A 24872-nucleotide genomic window follows, 5' to 3' on the forward strand; every position below is an offset into this window, starting at 1 on the left:
CCTATCTGAAAATGATTAATATGAAACAAATTCACAAGTACAAAAAACATAACATAATAAATATACTGCACAACATCGACATTACCATTACAACTTATCTGAAGTAAATCATGTGTGGTCTCCATATAAAGTGAACCAAGTATAATTGTTCCATGCATGTATGATTTAGAATTGCAAAATCAGAATCAAAGGTTTCTGTTGTAGGTGGGCAACATGATTACAAGTATTCTTTTTGGTTATTGGCGTTAAGAGATGTTTACTCTTTGGGGTATATTCAATTGAAGTCGAAAGCTGCTGTCTGTCGAAAAGACGTCAGTTTTCGACTTTTTTAGGTCGGAAGGGGTTCCGACCTACTCAATATAACCCAAAATTTTTCGACAAGCCAATGAATTCGACTTGTCGAAAAGCACGTGGATTGGCAGATTAGCTGCCGATCCACGTGCTTGTGTCGAAAACGGGGCGGTTTTGGCCCCCTTTTCGACCATCTCAGTTCGACTTTAAAAAAAGTAACAAAAATATATTTACACTGCGCTCAACCCCGATTGCTGGTTATAGATGCATATGTATGTTTAACAATAATGCAATAATGTATACGTTGCAAAAATAAGTTTATTATAAATACAATGGTTGCTGTTATTAGCAAAGTTCTGAGTCTCTGTTAGGTCAACTCAAAACTGTGCTAATAACAGCAACCATTGCATTTATAATAAACGTATTTTTGCAACGTATACATTATTGCATTATTGTTAAACATACATATGCATCTATAACCAGCAATCGGGGTTGAGCGCAGTGTAAATATATTTTTGTTACTATTAATTATAACAAGAGGGACCGACTTGTTACACACTAGCAGCACTCCCCGTAACGTAGTGTACCTCTGTGCGCAGTCCGCCCACCCTTTGTTCCTATCGACTTTAAGAAAAGTAAATTGAGATGGGGACAGCAGCGCCGTAGACGGGGAGAGCAGAGGCGGGGACGGGGAGAGCCGAGGCGGGGAGAGCAGCGCTGGAGGATGTCACAGCCGCCGCTGACAGCCGCATCCACCCGGCTCCAGCAAGCAAGACCTCGCTTGCTGGAGCCTGTGGCCGTGAGCGTTGGCTGAGATGCAGGGAGGTACGGGGAGAGGCAGAGAGACTGGTGGGGGGGGGGGGGGGTGGAGACGGGGGAGAGCCGCGGGCAGGCTGTAGCACTGCTCTCCCCTGTCTGCCCGCGGCTCTCCCCCGTCTCCCCTCCCGCATCTCAATTCGACTTTTTTAAAAGTCGAATTGAGATGTCATTGAATAGCCCAGGCCGGATCCATTCCGACAAATGAATCTCAGAATGGATCTGACTTTAATTGAATATACCCCTTTATTTTTACAAAAAATAAAATTAAATAAAAGCATATTTAGAAACCATTACTAAGCACTTTTGCTTAGCTTTGGAATCTGTGGCACATCAGGGGCTCTGCTTTGTATGACTTGTTTGTTCTGAATCAGTCTTGGTTGGGGATTTAGTATCACAGTCAACAGTTGCACATGGATCTTGCTTTCGGCTTACGCTTTGTGCTTGGGATGAAGTTAAACCATTAGTGGAGATCTTCTGAGCAGCCAACAGATAACGCTTTCGCCTGTTGATTTTATATTGGTAGATCCGCTCTTCTTCTGCAGTCGGGTCACTGAGAACTCCCTCCCACCGCAGGCTCTCATTAATAGGACCTTCTTGTGTTATGGAGGATACACAGTCACTGTCAGAAGATTCATTCTTTTTCTTGCTTTTTAGCTCATCCAACTGGACATTGGAGCCCCTTATGCTAGTTACCTGTAGCTCTGAAGATGGGGGGATGGTTGGTTGATTCTTTATGTTCTTTCTGATGCCCTTTTCTGTAAAATTAATGTTCATGTGAAAAATTGTATCTTTGCATATCTGCACATTACATACAGGTAATGTTAGTGTTCATTCATTCAGTAACTAATGCCCAATGGAACACACACTGAGAATGTTGCTGCAAAGAAATAACTGATCCCTGTCCTAGAATAGCACATTCACTGTGCTGATTCATTTTCCATGTGACACTTGTATAAATGTGTATGACTAAGACTGTGGATGAGATGTAATGGTAATGGAGTCCGAGTTCGCCCGACATGCGGGATGCTGGCCGAACTGGAACGTTTTTTTAAAGGCACAGTTATCTACAAGGTATATCCATGTTTTGTAAATGATGCCCCTTTAAAAAAAGTCAGAGTTTGGCCGGCCTCCCGCACATCGGGTGCACTCCGACTCCATTACATCTCATATATGAAGCAAAACAGAACTTGGTAAGTAAAAAATCTGTGGTGTCTGCATCGTAGCACTTCATATGCAGGTTCAGAGACATCTAAGATGCATTTTCGGCAAAAGAGATGCCTGATGCTAGCAGAGTCTCACTGGACCTGGTGTGCAAAGAAGGGCTGTTCGGCGTGACTGCAACAAAGATGTATGAGGACATATCTGTAAACGGTTGCTTTGGGGTCTATTTAAGCCCAAAAATATGGTCAATACTCCAAACAAGCAGATATCAGCTACATTTTGGAATTTTTTTTTACATTTGCTGATAGAAACATAGGGGTATATTTACTAAGCTCCCGATTTTGACCGATTTGGTGTTTTTTCATCAAAGTGTCATCTCGGGAATTTACTAAACACAAATCTCGGCAGTGATGAGGGCATTCATATTTTTTTGGAAGTCAAAGAAAAATAATACGAATTAAAACACCATCGGTCAAATACGACTGTTTTTTGATACAACACGGTAATTTACTAAAAAGTGTATTTCACGAACACTGCCGGCAATAGCCAAACACTGCCGTGAAAAAATACAAATCGTAAATAAAAGCAGATTTAAAACAGACCTGCTTTTTTTTACCGTGTTCTGATAGGCATGCACGGATCCATGAGATCCGTGCATGTTTATCAGTGGGAAGGGGTGGGAAAGTGTTAAATTGTCAGGAAAAAAATGCGTGGGGTCCCACCTCCTAAGCAAAACCAGCCTCGGGCTCTTTGAGCCGTACATGGTTGAAAAAATATGGGGGGAAAAATGACAGGGGTTCCCCCATATTTAATCAACCAGCACCGGGCTCTGCGCCTGGTCCTGGTTCCAAAAATATGGGGGACAAAAAGCGTAGGGGTCCCCCATATTTTTGAAACCAGCACCGGGCTCCACTAGCCAGGTACATAATGCCACAGCCGGGGGACACTTTTATACTGGTCCCGGCGGCCCTGGCATTACATACCCAACTAGTCACCCCTGGCCGGGGTACCCTGGAGTGGGAACCCCTTAAATCAAGGGGTCCCCCCCTCCAGCCACCCAAGGGCCAGGGGTGAAGCCCGAGGCTGTCCCCCCCATCCAAGGGCGGCGGGTGTGGGGCTGATAGCCTTTTGAAAAAATGTGAATATTGTTTTTAGTAGCAGTACTACAAGTCCCAGCAAGCCTCCCCCGCAAGCTGGTACTTGGAGAACCACAAGTACCAGCATGCGGTGGAAAACCGGGCCCGCTGGTACCTGTAGTACTACTACTAAAAAAATACCCCCAAAAAAACAGGACACACACACCGTGACAGTATAAGTTTATTACATACATGCACACCTCCAAACATACATACTTACCTATGTTCACACGAGGCTCGGCCCTCTTCTCCATGTAGAATCCTAGGGGTACCTGTGAAAAAAAATTATACTCACATAATCCAGTGTACTTTCTGTTCTTTGTATAATCCACGTACTTGGCAAAACAAAAAAATGGAAACCCGACCCAGACTGCCAGGACCCCTCCTGACTACTGTCAAAGAGGGTCCCTTCTGCCAATCAGGGAGCGCCACGTCGTGGCACTCTCCTGATTGGCTGTGTGCTCCTGTAGTGTCTGTGAGGCAGCACACGGCACAGATACAATGTAGCGCCTATGCGCTCCATTGTATCCAATGGTGGGAACTTTGCGGTCAGCGGTGAGGTTACTTTCGCTCAACCGCTGACCGCAAAGTTCCCACCATTGGATACAATGGAGCGCATAGGCGCAACATTGTATCTCTGCCGTGTGCAGCCTGACAGACACTACAGGAGCACACAGCCAATCAGGAGAGTGCCACGACGTGGCGCTCCCCGATTGGCTGAAGGGACTCTCTTTGACAGGAGTCAGGGGGGGTCCTGGCAGTCGGGGAAAGGGGTCCCATGTGTAAACATGGGGCCCCTTTCAGTGCGTGGTCGGGTTTCTGTTTTTTTGTTTTGCCAAGTACGTGGATTATACAAAGAACAGAAGGTACACTGGATTATGTGAGTATAATTTTTTTTCACAGGTGCCCCTAGGAATCTACATGGAGAAGAGGACCGAGCCTCGTGTGAACATAGGTAAGTATGTATGTTTGGAGGTGTGCATGTATGTAATAAACTTATACTGTCACGGTGTGTGTGTCCTGTTTTTTTGGGGGTATTTTTTTAGTAGTAGTACTACAGGTACCAGCGGGCCCGGTTTTCCACCGCATGCTGGTACTTGTGATTCTCCAAGATGGGGGGGGACAGCCTCGGGCTTCACCCCTGGCCCTTGGGTGGCTGGAGGGGGGGACCCCTTGATTTAAGGGGTTCCCACTCCTCCAGGGTACCCCGGCCAGGGGTGACTAGTTGGGTATGTAATGCCAGGACCAGTATAAAAGTGTCCCCCGGCTGTGGCATTATGTACCTGGCTAGTGGAGCCCGGTGCTGGTTTCAAAAATACGGGGGACCCCTACGCTTTTTGTCCCCCGTATTTTTGGAACCAGGACCAGGCTCAGAGCCCGGTGCTGGTTTATGAAATATGGGGGAACCCCTGTAATTTTTTCCCCCATATTTTGTCAACCAGTACCGGCTCAAAGAGCCCGAGGCTGGTTTTGCTTAGGGGGGGGGAACCACACGCATTTTTTTTTTAGATTTGTAACAATGTTATTTTTTTTACGAAAGGTGCACAATGAAGCCCTGCACGGATCTCACAGATCCGGACGAGATTCATTGTGTTAATGTCGGCAGTGTTTTACTATTCACTCCCGTAAAACACTGCCAAAAAATACGAATGACATCGACATCGGAAAACACGAAAATGCAGAATACGACAGCTTAGTAAATTAGTCGTAATAAATTCAAAAAGTTGCAAATTTACACTTGCGATGTCATTCGTGTTTGAACTTTAACCTCATTCTGAAAAATACGAATTTTAGTAAATATACCCCATAGAATTTGATGGCAGTAGTCTGCCCCTTTTTTTTTTTTTACCATATTTTTATCTCAAACCTTATTTGATCCTTATTTCTTTGTAAGAATATCCTTAAGTCTATCCCATGAATGTTTAAATTGTTCTACTGTCTTAGCGTCTACCACCTCTGATTGGAGGCTATTCCACTTGTCCACTACCCTTTCTGTGAAGTAATTTTTCCTCAGATTTCCCCTGAACCTTCCCCACTCCAGTCTCAGTGCATGTCCTCATGTCCTATTGCTTCTCATTTGGAGACTGTTTCCCCTCCTGGACTTTGTTAAGACCCTTAATATATTTGAAAGTTTCTATCATGTCTCCCCTTTCCCTTCTCCAAACTATACATTGTCAAAGTCAAAAATATTATACACACACGTGCAAACTCCAAACAGAGTGGCCTCTGTTCGTGCGTGTTGCCGCTGTGCGTGCGCATACACGCATGCTACGAACCCAGGCCTTTGCGTATTAACGCATGGCAAGAGTATATACAGTAGCAAACGCATTCGCACAGAAAAGACACAAAGACATATTCAATACTTTATTCACATAGTGCATAATTTACAGTCTCCACACACTTTGTCAGCAACTTACAAGCACTTAAAAGGTAAAACAACAGAGCTATTCAGGTTTCCAGGATGTGAGGGGATGGAGCAAGGTTAGGACTTAGTGTTTGGTATCCAGATGTGCAGTATTTTGTGATCTACATCTACATTCAGGTTGCTATTTGCAGTTGATCGCATGTTTCTGCGTGTAGATATACACAGAAATATAATATTCGCAAACTGCTATGATACTGTACTCAGGATATTCGGCGGGAACCCAGTGGCAAACACCTGCAAGTACACCTGGACCAAACATCGCCCATTCATTCAAACCAACCTATGACCCATCATGTATTGTAAATGACCTGCCCTCTGACCTATGAAAGAATAGCTTACAGTTCCCATTGTACTGTATTTGGACACATTGTATAAAAGAGAGGCCTCCTGACCAGTCTCAGTCCCTATTCTCTGAAGGTCATCTTACCAAGACTGAATGAGTCCTGGATCCAGAAGCGCCCAAGATCAAACGTATGTATTATTGGTTGTAGCTCTACTCTGTATATTGTTGTACCTTTTTATCTGTATATTCTTAAGTAAATGCTGTTGATGCATTGGACCACAACATAACATTTAACTACTGGTGTCACATTCCATTCTTGTTTGGGGTAAAGTGTACTGAGCCACCCGTGTCGCTATATTGTGCGCATAACGTGTCGGCGTGTATACACAACATACATATATATTTTAGCAGTTATATTTATGTGCAGCGGCTCAAACCTAAGTGTAATAATATATTGTTTTTCTTTGTTATTTAACCGAACTTAACAGTTGGGGGCTCTGTCCGGTTCACCTCACACTTGCGGACTTGCAGGGCCTAAGAGACTTTGGTCTAACAACAAAGGGTGGGGACACATCTAAAGTAAACAATTTTTGTTTTGTGTTGTTAAAACTATCTAATATTGTTAAACCAAGCATGTCTTGCATAGTCTCTGAGGTGCTGGTGGGAAACGAGGGACAACAAAGAAAAGCAATTTTTCTTTGAATCCGTGGGTGCGAAAATAAACACACAAGCGTACAGATATCTTGCGTATATTCTCATACATTGTTGCCATAGGTTGTAATAGTCATTATAGATCGGCATAGAATCAGATAAGTTATTTGTTATACATTTGTTATATTTGTTTAGTGGTTATCTGAAAAGCACATATAAGACTCTGTTCCTGCCTAAAAGTTTGGGCAGCACACAAAGTTATCCACGTGGGTGACTTTCAGGGTGTGTGGGGAACAAAGGAAGTATTGTGTATTAATCAACAGCAATTGAAATACAAGTTTGTTCTATTGCTTACATTGATTGATATTAGTGTGGTTGCTGCGTATATTCATACGCAGGAATACGTAATTGTGAACGCACGGTACACACGTGACACAGTACAAAGGTATGTGAAGTGTGCGTACGGGAATGCGCACGTGTGCACAATTACGCGCACAGGTGTGTAATTACACAAACTTGCGTAAACTAGCGAGCGCAAATTTGCCACAATAGAAGTTGATTTTAAAGTGAGATAAAAGACTTGTAGTCTTACCTTAACAAATAACTGTCTGATTTTAGACAGATTACTCAAAATCTTATAAGTGTACTACCTCTGAGGCAAGTTATCAATCAAAGGGAATGATTTTTTTTTCTGTACAGAAAAAAATTGTGAATTCGTGTGGGTTTAAAGTAAGTGTGAGTGGATTGAACCCCGGAATTCGGGATCCCGTAGGGCGAGATACTCAGCTAGGAGAAGCTCCAGTGGCATGGCAGCTCGCAACCACACGTTTAAGGCTAGGTGTGGAGTTAGCCCATAAAACACTCCAGGTGACGGAGACATAGTCTACTGTTAAAAGTAAAATTGTCTTCATAAATCGTAAGGCACACAAATAACAAGTATTTGTGAGTCGTGCGATTTGACCGCACCTTTGCTCACAACGGGATATGGTTTTTGCGTCATTTTGCGCAAATAGCGTCATCATATGCGCTGTGTTAGCATACGCAGAGGTGATTGAGTAAAGAGTTAAGAACTTTACTGTTCTCCCAGGAAGATTCTTGGTGGACATTCATTGGATGGTGTGGTGACATTTCCCACATGGAATTCCAGTGGTTAGAAACCCAAAAGTAGCAGGCCTGTAACCTCCACTGGAAAGGCATGTTATTACTCGGTTAATACATTTCGTGCTCCCAGTGCCTGAGGAGTCTGATAGGGTCCTTTCTGATATACGCGTGTCATCAGTCGGTGGGGCGTTGTATATTCGGTTGGGAAGGAGTTGCTGAAAGAACTCTGAGGACTTTTCCCCGTCTGCTTGTATTGTCATTTGGGGATCGTGTTAAAAGGCCCATGTTGGGAGCCAAATGCACAAGCGAGAGACGTTCGGCAGCTAGGGTTCAGGCTGAGGATAAAGGACCGAAAGGGTCCGCTGATTACATTATGTGTAGGTAGTATGGACCTTACACAAAGGCTTTTTGCGATGAATGGGTACGTATGACTGTTGAAGATAGGGCTTCATTTCCTAGGGTTGGTAGTTTTGATCCAGAGGTGCTATAAAATGTTAGAAATAGAATATGTCTGATTAAATCTAGGAAACATAGGATCAGACATAACGACTGTTTAAACATATGGCAACAGGTCAAAACCAGACAGGAATGTGAATGCGAGCGCACCACAGAAGGCCGCTACAACCAATAACATACCAGGAAATTACAGAAATGCACTTATAAACTGTACTAACCCTAACCCTTGCAAATTGTACCTTGTCCTAAGTTCTTTCAAGGATCCTAGTTCAGAGGAGGAGGACAAACCTAGCCTGATCTCAGCCCTCTCTCAGGCAGTGACCATACAAGAAACCCAGGTGAGACAAGCCCAACCGGTAAGGGCAATAACTGCTGCCTCTTCAGGTGGACGGCTGGGATCACAGCTACCGGTAAGTATGGGTCCGTCCATTATGAAGACACAGTGTATCCCCATGTTGATTCAGAAAGAAGTGATATAGTTGGGCTACACCCTGTCCAAATAATAGCTGTCCCCAATGGGAGGACTGAAAGGGACGGGGTAACCCCCATGAAAAATGTTGCAATGTATTGCCCGCGGACCAGGTCTGAACTGCGGTCAATCATTACAGAATTCCCAGATCCTAGCAAGGATTTGGCCAAATGTCAAAAATTCATCAGGGACCTGGGTAATGCCCATGAACCCACAAACAAAGATTGGCGGATTGTGTTGCGAGTGTGCCTTCCCCCTAATATTGACCACCAAAAATGTATAAATGATTGCAAAATAGAGAAAGATTAACCTCTAACGGATGAATATAACCAAGAGAATGTTAAAAAAATAATGTTCAAATAGGACTATATTTTCCGGTAGTGATGAATTGGGGTAAAATATTTACCATCAAACAAAAAGAAAGTCAACCGGCAGCAGACTATTTCCACAGGGCGATAGAAGAAATGGCTAAGCACGCTGGGATCGAGAATATTAAAGATGAGGTGAATCATAGGGAGGTGGCTGTCTCAGTGTTAATGGATGGACTAAGGGAGCCATTGAAAGCTAGGGTACAGACCTCTCTGTCCAATTGGAGAGGGATAACAGTGGATGCCCTTAGAGAATCCGCAGTAGAACATGATAAAAACATCCTGAGACGGAAGGAGGCACAGGGGGAGAGGTTGATGGTGGTGAGTATACAGGCACTTGAAGGAATGACCAACAAACCTAAACCACAGACCTTTGAAGACAGGAGAAGGTCAATCAAATGTTGTCACTGCCAGAGGGAGGGACATTTTTCCAGGGATTCTAGGAGCACAGACACATATGGTAAGTATAGATCCCCTAGACAAGAACACGAACCACATTATCAGACACATAGACGGGATCAGGGAACATACAGGAGGGATTATGAGCCACACAGAGGGGGAAACACAGAGGTACCCACAAAAGAAGGACTGGCAGGCCTCCAAAACTTCACAGCTAGCTTCCCCACACATAATAGCTGCCAATGCTCTGCGGGAAGGCCAACATCCACAATAGGGGTCAGGTCACACCTGTAGTCTGCAGCCAGTAAGACTGACCACTAGCCTTAGCGACGAACCTGAGGTCATGGTAAATGTAGCTGGTACAAGACAACCGTTCCCTGTATATACAGGGGTGGCCAGATCTGTATTCTAATGGAATAATGACAACGGGAAAAACTATTTCAGCAATGGGAGTAATGGGAAAAGTGCAGCAGTATCCTTTGGCTAGACCTGCAGAGGTTATGATAGGGCCCTTGCATACCAAACATTCTTTATTGTTGGCTGCAGCGGCCCCGACTAATCTACTTGGCAGAGACCTATTATGTAAGATGCGGTGTGTTATATATTGTTCCCCTGAGGGTGTGGTTTTAGATATCCCTGAAGACCATGCTCAGGAAGTACAAGATATGTTAGACATGCCTCAAAGGCTAATGTTGCACTCTACCGTTCTAGACACATGTCCATCACAGGTAGAGGAAATGATCTCACAAATACCGGGATCCCTATGGACTAAAGATGGACAGGACACTGGATTCTTGGCAAATGTAGCCCCAGTAGTGGGTACGGTCTTAAACCAAACAGAATGCTGGGTGTGCTCACAAGTAGCTCAAGGACAGAGTAAATTGGGATTAGTGCCATACCCATTAACAGTAAATGAGGTACTCGGATTGTAGGGGGGGGAAGACCGGTGGACAGAAAATACAATATATCTATACCCCCTAGCCTAAAGCTCCACCAGTACCAAGTAGACAGATCCCTACTTTGTTTCAATGTAACCAATTTCCGGAAACCAGGAAATTGGGAAGTGATTTGGAACAATCAGACAATGACCTTCTCACAAAGAGCTGACGAGAAGCCCATCAACTCTGAACTTGTACGTGGGATAGCCACAAGTGGGAGGAACTTCCGATACAGGTATACACGTGGGACCAAAACCATGTGGGCTGGAAAAGTGTCACAGGGATATTGGGGGTCATTCCGAGTTGTTCGCTCGTTGCCGATTTTCGTAACGGAGCGATTAAGGCTAAAATGCGCATGCGCATGGTACGCAGTGCGCATGCACTAAGTAATTTAGCACAAAACTTCGTAGATTTACTCACGTCCGAACGAAGAATTTTCATCGTTGAAGTGATCGGAGTGTGATTGACAGGAAGTGGGTGTTTCTGGGCGGAAACTGACCGTTTTCTGGGAGTGTGCGGAAAAACGCAGGCGTGCCAGGATAAAACGCAGGAGTGGCTGGAGAAACGGGGGAGTGGCTGGCCGAACGCAGGGCGTGTTTGTGACGTCAAACCAGGAACGAAATGGGCTGAGCTGATCGAAGTGTAGGAGTAAGTCTCAAACTACTCAGAAACTGCTAAGAATTATTTATTCGCAATTCTACTACTCTTTCGTTCGCAATTCTGCTAAGCGAAGATACACTCCCAGAGGGCGGCGGCCTAGCGTGTGCAATGCTGCTAAAAGCAGCTAGCGAGCGTACAACTCGGAATGAGGGCCATTGTGCGCACATCATCCAGCCAGATACTTGTGTCAAGCAGATGGAAAAACTGGGGACAGGTGTCTTTGTGAGAATTATCTGTGACATGATATTAATGCATTTTGTCCCCTATGTTCTCCCAGATGATGCTTATTTCATATGTGGAAGGAAGGCGTACAAGTGGCTTACTCTGAGCTCTGAAGGGTTATGTTACATAGGCAGAGTACTACCAGAAATCATGAGCATTGCACATGAGAAAATGAAATACATTCACCGCAGCGCTCCGCCTCCTTATACTCACACCAACTAAGAACACATTTATAAGAGACACCCCATAGCTGGAAAGAGCAAGCGGCCTCAAATTTGATTCATGAATCCACCGGGATTCAGATTCTTCTCGCATTAGACATCACCCGTACTGCCAGAGGAATCATGAATTATAGGTATATCCATGCGCTAGTGAACTTGATCGACAATATCACTGAGATGTAAGATGACACCTTCAGGTATATGGGTAGGGAGCTACAGGCCTACAAGAAGGAATAGGTACAACACAGAATGGTCTTGAATTACGTCACTGCCATGACGGGTGGGTATTGCGTTACTTTAGCAACTCAGTATGGTGTAAAGTGTTGTACGTATATTACAAACCGTACTGAGGACCCAAAAAAGATCATTGATCAAAAGATGGATGTAATATTACAGTTAAAATGGGAGTTTAGAAAGAAACACAATCTCACTTTAGTGGCTGTGGGTAATGAATTGACTGGATGGGCCTCATGGTTGAACCCACTCAAGTGGTTCTCTGGGTTAGGAGACTGGGCACAAGGAATGATCGCGAATGTGGGGAAGCTCTGTATCCTGGGTGTTGTCATAATTATCGGACTGATATTTAAATGTGTTCAAATTTTGACGAAGCAAAAAAAGACAAACCACAATACAAACCTGATGAGTCTAAGGAGTGGGTGCGGTGTAAATGTGGCAGATCTGGTATTCGACCCAACGATAGAAACAGTACTGTGATAGGAATGCAAATGAATTTCATGGCCTGTTTCTTTCACCATTTGTTTGTGTTTTTCTCTCCCTCTACCCAGCAAAGCTTCTACCGAATATGAACATCAGTGTGCTAAGACGTAGGTACATGTATGTATGCAAGATTCATGCAGGCCAGACATCATAGGCTATAGCACTGTCCCAGCATACTCTATAGGTTGAATTTCGTCCCACATCCAACCAGTGGTCCCGCAACCGCCGAGCGCATATAGAGGATCTCTCGTCCTCTTCCCTGTCTTCCCCAACTATAGTCAATGTCTGATTTGCAAAATGAATAGCTTACAGGTCCCACTGTACTGTATTTGGACACATTGTATAAAAGAGAGGCCTCCTGACCAGGCTCAGTCCCTATTCTCTGAAGGTCATCTTGTTAAGACTGACTGAGTCCTGGATCCAGGATCGCCCGCGATCAAACGTATGTATTATTGGTTGTAGCTCTTCTTGATCGCAGCAGGACATTTTTTTAGCAGTTGGGCAAAACCATGTGCACTGCAGGGGAGGCAGATATAACATGTGCAGAGAGAGATAGATTTGGGTGTGGTGTGTTCAATCTGCAATCTAAATTGCAGTGTAAAAATAAAGCAGCCAGTATTTACCCTGCACAGAAACAAAATAACCCACCCTAATCTAACTCTCTCTGCACATGTAAAATCTGTCCCCCCTGCAGTGCACATGGTTTTGCCCAACTGCTACAAAATTTCCTGCTGCGATCAACTTGGAATTACCCCCCTTGTTGTACCTTTTTATCTATATATTCTTAAGTAAATGCTGTTAATGCGTTGGACCACAACATAACATTTAACAACTGGTGTCTCATTCCATTCTTGTTTGGGGTAAAGTGTACTCAGCCACCCGTGTCGCTATATTGATAACGTGTCGGTGTGTATACGCAACGTATATACACATTTTATCTACCTGCTCTACTCTACCTCTTTCAGTTGGAGTACCGCAAGGCTCTATCTATACCTCATCTCTTGGTAAACTAATCAGCTCTTTTGGTATTTCAGTATTATCTGTACGCAGATGATACTCAAATCTACCTATCCTCCCCTAACTTGTCCCTATCTGTACTGGACCGTGTCACTGAATGCCTTTCTGCCATTTCATCCTGGATGACATCTCGCCACCTCAAACTGAATATTTCAAAGACAGAGTTAATTATATTTCCACCGGCCAATAGTAGGTACCAACCTGATATCTCTATCATTGTTGAAAACTCGACTATCTACCTTACCCCAAAAGCTTGCTGCCTAGGTGTCATCATTGACTCTGATCTGTCCTTTGTTCCCCACATTCAATCTGTCTCAAGATCATGTTACATACATCTAAAAAAACATATCCAAAATACGACCATACCTTACACAAGACACTGCTAAAACTCTAATCCACACTCTCATTATCTCCCGCATTGATTATTGCAATAGTCTCCTAACTGGTCTTCCCAAAACGAGACTCTCACCACTACAATCCATTCTGAATGCAGCGACGAGGCTTATCTTCCTCGCTAGACGTTCATTGTCTGCAGATCCACTCTGTCAGTCCCTCCATTGGTTATCTGTATTCTACCGCATTCAATATAAAATACTTTTACTCACACACAAGGCCATTAACCAAACTACACCAATCCTGAATGTTACGTAAAACAATTCAACATCACATATTTCCATAGTATCCAAGTCCTCAAGTAATGTGCCTGACCACTTTACCATAGCCTTGGCAATCCAAGCACTGGCAATAGTGGGGCGTAGTATTGCCCCAGAAGCCGTGTACATGGATTTGAGCGTATTATTAGTAATTTTACGATCAGCCGGCTCTTTCAATGCCGTAGATCCTGGAACAGGTAAAACCACCCTTTTTGAGAGTCTGGATACTGATGCGTCAACAATAGGTGGGTTTTCCCATTTTTTTCTATCCTCTACCGGGAAAGGAAACGCTACCAGAACCCTTTTGGATATCTGGAATTTTTTATCCAGGTTTTCTATTCAAATATAGCATTTAATTCCTTTGACGCAGGGAAGGTTAGCGAGGCTTTCTTATTTTCAGCGAAGTAAGCCTCCTCAACCTGCTCAGGTGTTATATCAGCAATACTCAACACATCTCTAATAGCCTCTATCATCAACTGCACCCCTTTAGCAAGAGATGCTGCCCCCCGCAACACATCCCCATCACCGTCTGCAGTGTCAAAATCGGTATCCGTATCATCCTGCAATCTGCGGAAGAGCACGTTTATGTGAATATACAGCAGGGTGCCCTGAGGTCCCAGAACTGGGCCAGACTGCCATAGAGTTCTGTAAAGCCTGAGTTGCAGATTCATTTTGCGCAACCCTATTTGAAATCTGAGAAATCATAGATTTGATAGAGGATAACCACTCAGGTTCCTTTGCTGGTATCTGTGCTAAACCAGTGCAATCCTGATTACATGGAATGGGATCATCCTGAGAGGACATATCCTCTGCAGCATATGACACAGAGTCCCTGGACATTGCTTAATGGAGACCACAGACACTCCACACACACACAGGGGAGGACAGACAGCGTTTCACCCCCAAGAATGGCAAGAGAGACACAGAGATCGAAGCCAGACCCCTTCTAGCGCTGACTGTGCACCTTAATAGGTTACACAGTCTTAATGCAGCCTCTCCCCCTTCTACAACCCCCTGGTACCGTGAGAGATAGCTGGAGTTGCTGTGGAGGGACTTGCTCTTCCTGGACAGCGCTGTGCAGGTAGGAAAATGGCGCTGAATACTGCTGGGTCCACTCTCAGAAGCTCCACCCCCAAAATGGCGCTGTCTTCCAGCTCTTCACAAGGATTATACTGGCCTGAGGTAAAATGCTGGCTGAGATCCACGGACCACGACAGGCTTGCTGACCAGTGCAGGGTTCAGGCGCTGGCTCAAGGCGCCCCTCACAGCACCGCACTATGTACCGATGAGCCTCTGGAGCGCAGTTAGTACTGCGCTCCTACCCTGTTGCCGCCATCTTCACACTGGCCCCCCGCTTGCTAGAGGGGTCGGTGACTCACTCGCCACTAATCTTCAGCTCTGTAAGGGGGTGGCAGTATGCTGCTGGGGTGAGCGATCCCCTGTGGCGGGGAACGATCTATCCTCTCAGGAGCTCAGTGTCCTGTCAGCGGAGATAGTGTCTCAGACCCCGCAGGGCGGACACTACTCCCCCCTTAGTCCCACGAAGCAGGGAGGCTGTTGCCAGCAGCCTCCCTGGTGGACCCATCTATACCCCATGGTACTAATGTGGACCCCAGCATCCTCTAGGACGTAAGAGAAATACATTTTCTATTTAAAACAGTTTCTCCACCTAGAACTCTTTACATGTGTTGTAGCGGGTGTATGAGCCAGGCAAGGCAACACAGGCGTTTTATATGTAATTAGGATAACTGATCCAAACAGTGATTGGCCACTGGTCTTTTAAACCTCGAGACCTGGCTAACCAAAATTCCACCTTCTGATGAAACTCTCAAGGGAGAGAGAAATGCGTTAAGCGGCGTTAGAGAGAGCCATTTTCCTACATTATATCTCCTATTGTGACAGCTTACTCCAGTGAATGCACAAGAGACCGGGAACTGGTCTCATGCATGGACAATTGACCAAACCTTCCAGCTGACAGCAGAGGCCCCTCACGGAGACCCTCCACTGAGTGGCAGCTTGCTTGCCTTATTAAGCACCGAAGAGACCAGGAATAATGTCACTCACCAAAAACGACCCACTCTTAAGGCCCGTACACACTGGTCGATATATCGCCCGTTCTCTTGAACGGCCGATATATCGCGGGACCGATGGCCAGTGTGTACGGCCGATACGTCTGTGAACTCCGTCGTTCACAGACGTATCGCCTCGGCCGTGCAGCACAGCCGACGGCCAATATATCTTCCGATATATCGGAGTGTCGCTGTGTGTGTACGGCCGTACACATGCTGCGGCGGCCGGCGGTGATTGGCGGGCGTGTGTGTACACGCCCGCCCAGTTCATGATGTTAGTCCCCGACGGATCGGGCAGTGTGTATGCACAGCACACTGCCCGATCCGTCCATAGATATATCTGCAGATCAATTGATCTGCAGATATATCTACTAGTGTGTACCCACCTTAAGTCACACACAGTGAGTGTGCCCAAGGGCGTGGCTACCACAGGTGCAGCTGCCATGGTGCTTAGAGCTGAGAGGAGCCCATCTTCCCTCTCTAAATGGCCCATACACACGGTGAGATTCGGGCTATGCCCGATTCTCACTATGCGACAGGGGCCAGGTCGGCACATAGTCAGTATTGCAAGTACAGTACACTCATTATGTGCTTGCGATACTGACTATGTGCGATTTTGGATAAGGGTAAATTTTGACTATCTCTTCTATAGAGATAGTCAAAATTGACTTGCCTGCACAATCTATCTATTCTTGCGATGCCGACGCGCGGGACCGCACATCGGCATCGAATCGGGATCGCAAGGTGACTTTCACCATCTGCACTAACTTTTCTTACGATTTTGACTATATAGTCAAAATCGTAAGAAAAAATCTCACCGTGTGTACACACCATAAGTTACATGTGTTATTTCAATTTTTCACCATTGGGTGGTACATAGGGGTCCTCCTTACAAACTTTTGCTGTAGGGCCTGCAATCTATCTAGGTATGCCCCAAGACCTGCTCTTTGTAATGAGTATAATATGAACTGGAAAGCATTAAAATGTTATTTAATATGAACTGGGGCACTATAATTTGTGGGCCAGGTTGGGAATGAAAGGTAAGCAAGAGGTATCCGTGATATCAACTGTGATACATTTATAATGAATGGCAATTTCTACAAAAATAGGTCAAAATGTTAAATCTCACCTACTTTTGTAGAAAATAAGAATTTACTCACCGGTAATTCTATTTCTCGTAGTCCGTAGTGGATGCTGGGGACTCCGTAAGGACCATGGGGAATAGACGGCTCCGCAGGAGACTGGGCACATCTAAAGAAAGATTTAGGTCTATCTGGTGTGCACTGGCTCCTCCCCCTATGACCCTCCTCCAAGCCTCAGTTAGGACACTGTGCCCGGAAGAGCTGACACAATAAGGAAGGATTTTGAATCCCGGGTAAGACTCATACCAGCCACACCAATCACACCATATAACTCGTGATAGGAATCCCGGTTAACAGTATGATAACAACGGAGCCTCTGAACAGATGGCTCGCAATAACAACCCGATTTGTGTAACAATAACTATTTACAAGTATTGCAGACAATCCGCACTTGGGATGGGCGCCCAGCATCCACTACGGACTACGAGAAATAGAATTACCGGTGAGTAAATTCTTATTTTCTCTGACGTCCTAGTGGATGCTGGGGACTCCGTAAGGACCATGGGGATTATACCAAAGCTCCCAAACGGGCGGGAGAGTGCGGACGACTCTGCAACACCAAATGAGAGAACTCCAGGTCCTCCTCAGCCAGGGTATCAAATTTGTAGAATTTTGCAAACGTGTTTGCCCCTGACCAAGTAGCAGCTCGGCAAAGTTGTAAAGCAGAGACCCGTCGGGCAGCCGCCCAAGATGAGCCCACCTTCCTTGTGGAATGGGCTTTTACAGATTTAGGCTGCGGTAGTCCCACCGCAGAATGCGCCAGCTGAATAGTGCTACAAATCCAGCGCGCGATAGTCTGCTTAGAAGCAGGAGCACCCAGTTTGTTGGGTGCATACAGGATAAACAGCGAGTCAGTTTTCCTGACTCCAGCCATCCTGGAAACATAAATTTTCAGGGCCCTGACTACGTCCAGTAACGTGGAATCCTCCAAGTTCCTAGTAGCCGCAGGCACCACAATAGGCTGGTTCAAGTGAAACGCTGATACCACCTTTGGGAGAAACTGAGGACGAGTCCTCAACTCTGCCCTATCCATATGGAAAATCAGATAAGGGCTTTTATAGGACAAAGCCGCCAATTCTGACACACGCCTGGCCGAAGCCAGAGCCAACAGCATGACCACTTTCCACGTGAGATATTTCAAATCCACAGTCTTAAGTGGTTCAAACCAATGTGATTTCAGGAACTCCAAAACCACATTGAGATCCCAAGGTGCCACTGGGGGCACAAAAGGAGGCTGAATACGCAGAACTCCTTTGACAAAAGTCTGAACTTCAGGCAGTGAAGCCAGTTCTTTCTGGAAGAAAATCGACAGGGCCGAAATCTGGACCTTAATGGACCCCAATTTGAGGCCCAACGTCACCCCTGCTTGCAGGAAATGCAGGAATCGACCCAGTTGAAATTCCTCCGTTGGGGCCTTCCTGGCCTCACACCAAGCAACATATTTCCGCCAAATGCGGTGATAATGTTTTACGGTGACATCCTTCCTGGCATTGATCAGGGTAGGGATGACTTCCTCCGGAATGCCCTTTTCCTTCAGGATCCGGTGTTCAACCGCCATGCCGTCAAACGTAGCCGCGGTAAGTCTTGAAACAGACAGGGCCCCTGCTGCAGCAGGTCCTGTCTGAGCGGCAGAGGCCAAGGGTCCTCTGAAAGCATCTCTTGAAGTTCCGGGTACCAAGCTCTTCTTGGCCAATCAGGAACCACGAGTATAGTTTTCACTCCTCGCCTTCGTATTATTCTCAGTACCTTGGGAATGAGAGGCAGAGGAGGAAACACATAAACCGACTGGTACACCCACGGTGTTACTAGAGCGTCCACAGCGATCGCCTGAGGGTCCCTTGACCTGGCGCAATATCTTTTTAGCTTTTTGTTGAGGCGGGACGCCATCATGTCCACCTGTGGTCTTTCCCACCGGTTTACCAGCATTTGGAAGACTTCTGGATGAAGTCCCCATTCTCCCGGGTGGAGGTCGTGTCTGCTGAGTAAGTCTGCTTCCCAGTTGTCCACTCCCGGAATGAACACTGCTGTCAGTGCTAACACATGATTTTCCACCCATCGGAGAATCCTTGTGGCTTCTGCCATTGCCCTCCTGCTTCTTGTGCCGCCCTGTCTGTTTACATGGGCGACCGCCGTGATGTTGTCTGATTGGATCAGTACCGGCTGGTTCTGAAGTAGGGGCCTTGCTTGGCTTAGGGCATTGTAAATGGCCCTTAGCTCTAGAATATTTATGTGAAGCGAAATCTCCTGATTTGACCACAGTCCTTGGAAATTTCTTCCCTGTGTGACTGCGCCCCAGCCCCGAAGGCTGGCATCCGTGGTCACCAGGACCCAGTCCTGTATTCCGAATCTGCGGCCCTCTAGTAGATGAGCCCTCTGCAGCCACCACAGCAGCGACACCCTGGTCCTTGCCGACAGGGTTATCCGCTGTTGCATCTGGAGATGGGACCCGGACCATTTGTCCAACAGGTCCCACTGGAAAGTCCTTGCGTGGAACCTTCCGAATGGAATCGCTTCGTACGAAGCTACCATTTTTCCCAGGACTCGTGTGCATTGATGTACCGACACCTGTCCCGGTTTTAGGAGGTCTCTGACTAGAGATGACAACTCCTCTGCTTTTTCCACTGGAAGAAACACTTTTTTCTGGTCTGTGTCCAGAATCATTCCCAGGAACAGAAGACGTGTCGTAAGGACCAGCTGTGACTTTGGAATATTGAGAATCCAGCCGTGCTGTTGTAGCACTTCCCGAGAAAGTGCTACCCCCACTACCAACTGTTCCTTGGACCTCGCCTTTATCAGGAGATCGTCCAAGTACGGGATAATTAAAACTCCCTTCTTGCGAAGGAGTATCATCATTTCGGCCATTACCTTGGTAAAGACCCTCGGTGCCGTGGATAACCCGAACGGCAGCGTCTGGAACTGATAGTGACAGTCCTGTACCACATATCTGAGGTACTCCTGGTGAGGAGGGTAAATGGGGACATGCAGGTACGCATCCTTGACGTCCAGGGAGACCATGTAATCCCCCTCGTCCAGGCTCGCAATAACCGCCCTGAGCGATTCCATCTTGAACTTGAACCTTTTGATATAAGTGTTCAAGGATTATAAATTTAAGATGGGTCTCACCGAACCGTCCGGTTTCGGTACCACAAACATTGTGGAATAGTAACCCTTACCTTGCTAAAGGAGGGGTACCTTGACAATCACTTGCTGTGAATACAGTTTTTGGATAGCCACCAACACTGCCTCCCTGGCAGAGGGAGTTGCTGGTAAGGCAGATTTTAGAAAACGGCGGGGGGGGGGGGACGTCTCGAATTCCAGCCTGTACCCCTGAGATACTACTTGAAGGGCCCAGGGATCCACCTGTGAGAGAGCCCACTGTGTGCTGAAATTTCTGAGACGGGCCCCCACCGTACCCGGATCCGCCTGTGAAGCCCCAGCGTCATGCTGTGGACTTACCGGACGCGGGGGAGGACTTTTGCTCTTGGGAACTGGCTGTATGCTGCAGCTTTTTCCCTCTACCTTTGCCTCTCGGCAGAAAGGATGCGCCTCGCACCCTCTTGTGTTTATGGGGCCGAAAGGACTGTACTTGATAATACGGTGCCTTCTTTTTCTGTGGGGTAGCCTGTGGCAAAAATGTCAATTTCCCAGCCGTAGCTGTGGAAACGAGGTCTGAAAGACCATCCCCAAACAGTTCCACCCCCTTATAAGGCAAAACTTTCATGTGCCTTTTTGAATCGGCATCACCTGACCACTGCCGAGTCCATAACCCCCTTCTGGCGGCAATGGACATTGCGCTTATTTTTGATGCCAGCCGGCAAATATCCCTCTGTGCATCACGCATGTATAAGACAGCGTCCTTTATATGCTCCACTGTCAGCAAAATAGTGTCCCTATCCAGGGTATCAATATTATCCGACAGGGAATCTGACCACGCAGCAGCAGCACTGCACATCCATGCTGATGCAATCGCTGGTCGCAATATAATGCCTGTGTGTGTATATATAGCTTTTAGGGTAGCCTCCTGCTTTCTATCAGCAGGATCCTTTAGGGCGGCCGTATCCGGAGACGGTAGTGCCACCTGTTTTGATAAACGTGTAAGTGCTTTATCTACCCTAGGGGACGTTTCCCAACGTGACCTATCCTCCGGCGGGAAAGGGTACGCTGCCAATAACCATTTAGAAATTATCAATTTCTTATCAGGGAAAGTCCAGGCTTCCTCACACACCTCATTTAATTCCTCAGATGCAGGAAAAACTACTGGTAGTTTTTTCTCACCGAACATAATACCCTTTTTTGTGGTACCTGGGGTACTATCAGAAATGTGTAATACATTTTTCATTGCCTCAATCATGTAACGGGTGGACCTATTTGAGGGTACACTAGTCTCATCGTCGTCGACACTGGAGTCGGTATCCGTGTCGACTTCTGTGTCTGCCATCTGAGGTAGCGGGCGTTTTAAAGCCCCTGATGACATTTGAGACGCTGGAACAGTCACAAGCTGAGTAGCCGGCTGCCCTATGTCGTCAAACCTTTTATGTAAGGAGCTGACACTGTCACGTAATTCCTTCCATAAGTCCATCCACACAGGTGTCGACCCCACAGGGGGTGACAACACATTTACAGGCATTTGCTCTGCCTCCACATCATTTTCCTCATCATACATGTCGACACAGCGGTACCGACACACAGCACACACACAGGGAATGCTCTGACAGAGGACAGGACCCCACAAAGCCCTTTGGGGAGACAGAGGGAGAGTATGCCAGCACACACCAGAGCGCTATATACCACAGGGATATCACCTATTAAGAGTGTTTTCCCTTATAGCTGCATATATATATATTATACTGCGCCTAAATTTGTGCCCCCCCTCTCTTTTTTACCCTTTCTGTAGTGCAGGACTGCAGGGGAGAGCCAGGGAGCGATCCTTCCAGCGGAGCTGTGAGGGAAAATGGCGCCAGTGTGCTGAGGGAGATGGCTCCGCCCCTTTCTCGGCGGGCTTTCTCCCGCTTTTTGAGTTATTCTGGCAGGAGTAATTTACACCTATATAGCCTCTGGGGCTATATATGGTGTCAGTTTTGCCAGCCAAGGTGTTAATATTGCTGCTCAGGGCGCCCCCCCCCCCAGCGCCCTGCACCCATCAGTGACCGAAGTGTGTGGTGTGCATGAGGAGCAATGGCGCACAGTTGCAGTGCTGTGCGCTACCTTGGAGAAGACAGAAGTCTTCAGCCGCCGATTTTCCGGACCTTCTTGCTTCTGGCTCTGTAAGGGGGACAGCGGCGCGGCTCCGGGAACGGACGACGAGGTCGGGTCCTGTGTGCGATCCCTCTGGAGCTAATGGTGTCCAGTAGCCTAAGAAGCCCAAGCTACCACCACTTAGGTAGGTTCACTTCTTCTCCCCTTAGTCCCTCGCTGCAGTGAGCCTGTTGCCAGCAGGTCTCACTGTAAAATAAAAAACCTAAACTATACTTTCTTTCTAGGAGCTCAGGAGAGCCCCTAGTGTGCATCCAGCTCGGCCGGGCACAGAAATCTAACTGAGGCTTGGAGGAGGGTCATAGGGGGAGGAGCCAGTGCACACCAGATAGACCTAAATCTTTCTTTAGATGTGCCCAGTCTCCTGCGGAGCCGTCTATTCCCCATGGTCCTTACGAAGTCCCCAGCATCCACTAGGACGTCAGAGAAATTAAGGGATAACAAGTAGCTCTCTAAAGGGTGGTATATGATCATTGTGCAAAAATGTTTTGATGGCCCATACCAAATATTTTATGACAACTTATTCAGAGAGAGATTTCGCACAGGATACAGGATCATCTTTTGTGGTTCAAAGACATACAGTACATCCATTTCATAGGGTTCTTTACAGTAACATTAGTAAAACTGTAGAATTCACTCCAATTTTAGCAGGTAGCACACAGGTTTGCAGGACAAGATGGTGGTATCTGCAAAGGATGCAACATTAACTTGAGATTGGCGGCAGGATGTGGATGAATCATGGCTTATGTTGCTGTATGTGGAGTAGATCTCCAGTTATTCAGCTTATGAATGGGGCTTTGCTAAATTTGATTATTTGAATTAGATTCAAGGCATAGAGAGCCATGATGGTGTGTGTGTGTGTGTGTGTGTGTGTGTGTGTGTGTGTGTGTGTGGATAACTACTGTTCAGTGAGACATTGTAGAGTATCTGTCTTGTCTTCCGCTGGCTTTTTTGAGGGTTGCAGGTAATGGACACTTGTCTTGTTTTTAACCAAAACAACTACAGTATATAACATCACCAACAATGTAAGTTGGGGATCAGTACTAAATGCCGGTGGTCGGAATCCCGGCGGTCGAAATACCGACACCGGAATCCCGACCACACAATCCCGACAGGGGTGGCGAGCGGAACGCAGCCCCTTGCGGGCTCGCTTCGCTCGCCACGCTGCGGGCACGGTGCCTCGCTACGCTCGGCACACTATTATATTCTCCCTCTATGGGTGTCGTGGACACCCACGGAGGGAGAATATGTCGGGATTGCGGCGGTCGGTATTTCGACCGCCGGGATTCCGTCCGGCGGCATCTTGACCGGATCCCGTAAGTTGGGCTGATATCTGTATTGACAAAATAATTGGAGTCTGTTGTATGTAACTGAAATAATAATAATAGTTGTCACTAAAGGTGGTTATGTTTTATATGTAAAACCAGGAACACACTGGGCGATGCTGACTGCCAGCGATGAACTACTATATCGTTCAACGATAACGATCAGTGAGGTCACCGCCGGCATTCCCATACATGCAGCTCAGCACGACATTGACATTTATGTCGTTATCGTTTATTTTTTAGGCTGAAATAACCCAGTGTGTACCCGACTTAATAGTATACAATTGTGTAGATTGAATTATACAGTATATAAAAGATTGTTTGAAAACATAAAATAAGTAATTTCACTTGCTATAGTAATTGTAATTCCAGTTATCAGAGAAAAACATAAATGATACTTGCTTGTGTATAACCCGAGAAGCAGCAAAATGTATACAACGCAACAGTATTTTTTAAAATGACTTGAGTGCCATCTGCTGGCATCACATAGCAATATGGGTCTTGTTATTTTGTCAGTAATTATATTCTTCAGTCCTAAAATTAATGGTTTTATTTGGAATGCAACTAAGAAAAAAACTATAGTAACAAGTCTTGCCACACTACATCTAGGACTAAATTCCATTATAACACTTAAATCATGCTTGAAAAATCCCCAGCAAAATTGAACAGTGAGTGCAATTCGTTACAATTGATTACTGGCTACCTTATGACCGTGATTTGCATCACTCATTACCAGAGATTGCAATAATACCAGTTTAGGCGTTTTAGATGCCTATGAAAAAACAGACAGACTCTAAAAAAAAGTTCTCATGCTTTGGTCGCCAGGTCACTTAAATAATGTATTTAGCACCATCCATCTTTCCTTCGACTAGAAACAGTTTCCCAGTCCCTACTGCTGAAAAACATCCCCACAGCATGATGCTGCCACCAGCATGTTTCACTGTGGGAATGGTGTTCTTGGGGTGATGAGATGTGTTGGGTTTGCGCCAGACATAGCGTTTTCCTTTGTGGTTGAAATTTTAATTTTAGGCTCATCTGACCACCTTCCTCCATACATTTGGGGAGTCATCCACATGCCTTTTGGCAAACTCAAAAC

General features: G+C 46.1%; 1 protein-coding gene across 1 annotated transcript in view; it reads right to left on the reverse strand.

The window, feature by feature from the left end:
• Window positions 1–1214: 1214 nt before the first annotated feature.
• LIAT1 (ligand of ATE1) overlaps window positions 1215–24872 on the reverse strand; it is a 101358-nt gene continuing 77700 nt past the window's right edge. The window contains exon 2 of the mRNA XM_063957159.1: window positions 1215–1865. Within this exon, the coding sequence (XP_063813229.1) occupies window positions 1441–1865 (425 nt within the window). The 3' untranslated portion in view covers window positions 1215–1440. The remainder of the gene's footprint in view (window positions 1866–24872) is intronic.

This window comes from Pseudophryne corroboree, chromosome 2 (genome assembly GCF_028390025.1).
Source record: "Pseudophryne corroboree isolate aPseCor3 chromosome 2, aPseCor3.hap2, whole genome shotgun sequence".
Classification (NCBI taxonomy): domain Eukaryota; kingdom Metazoa; phylum Chordata; class Amphibia; order Anura; family Myobatrachidae; genus Pseudophryne; species Pseudophryne corroboree.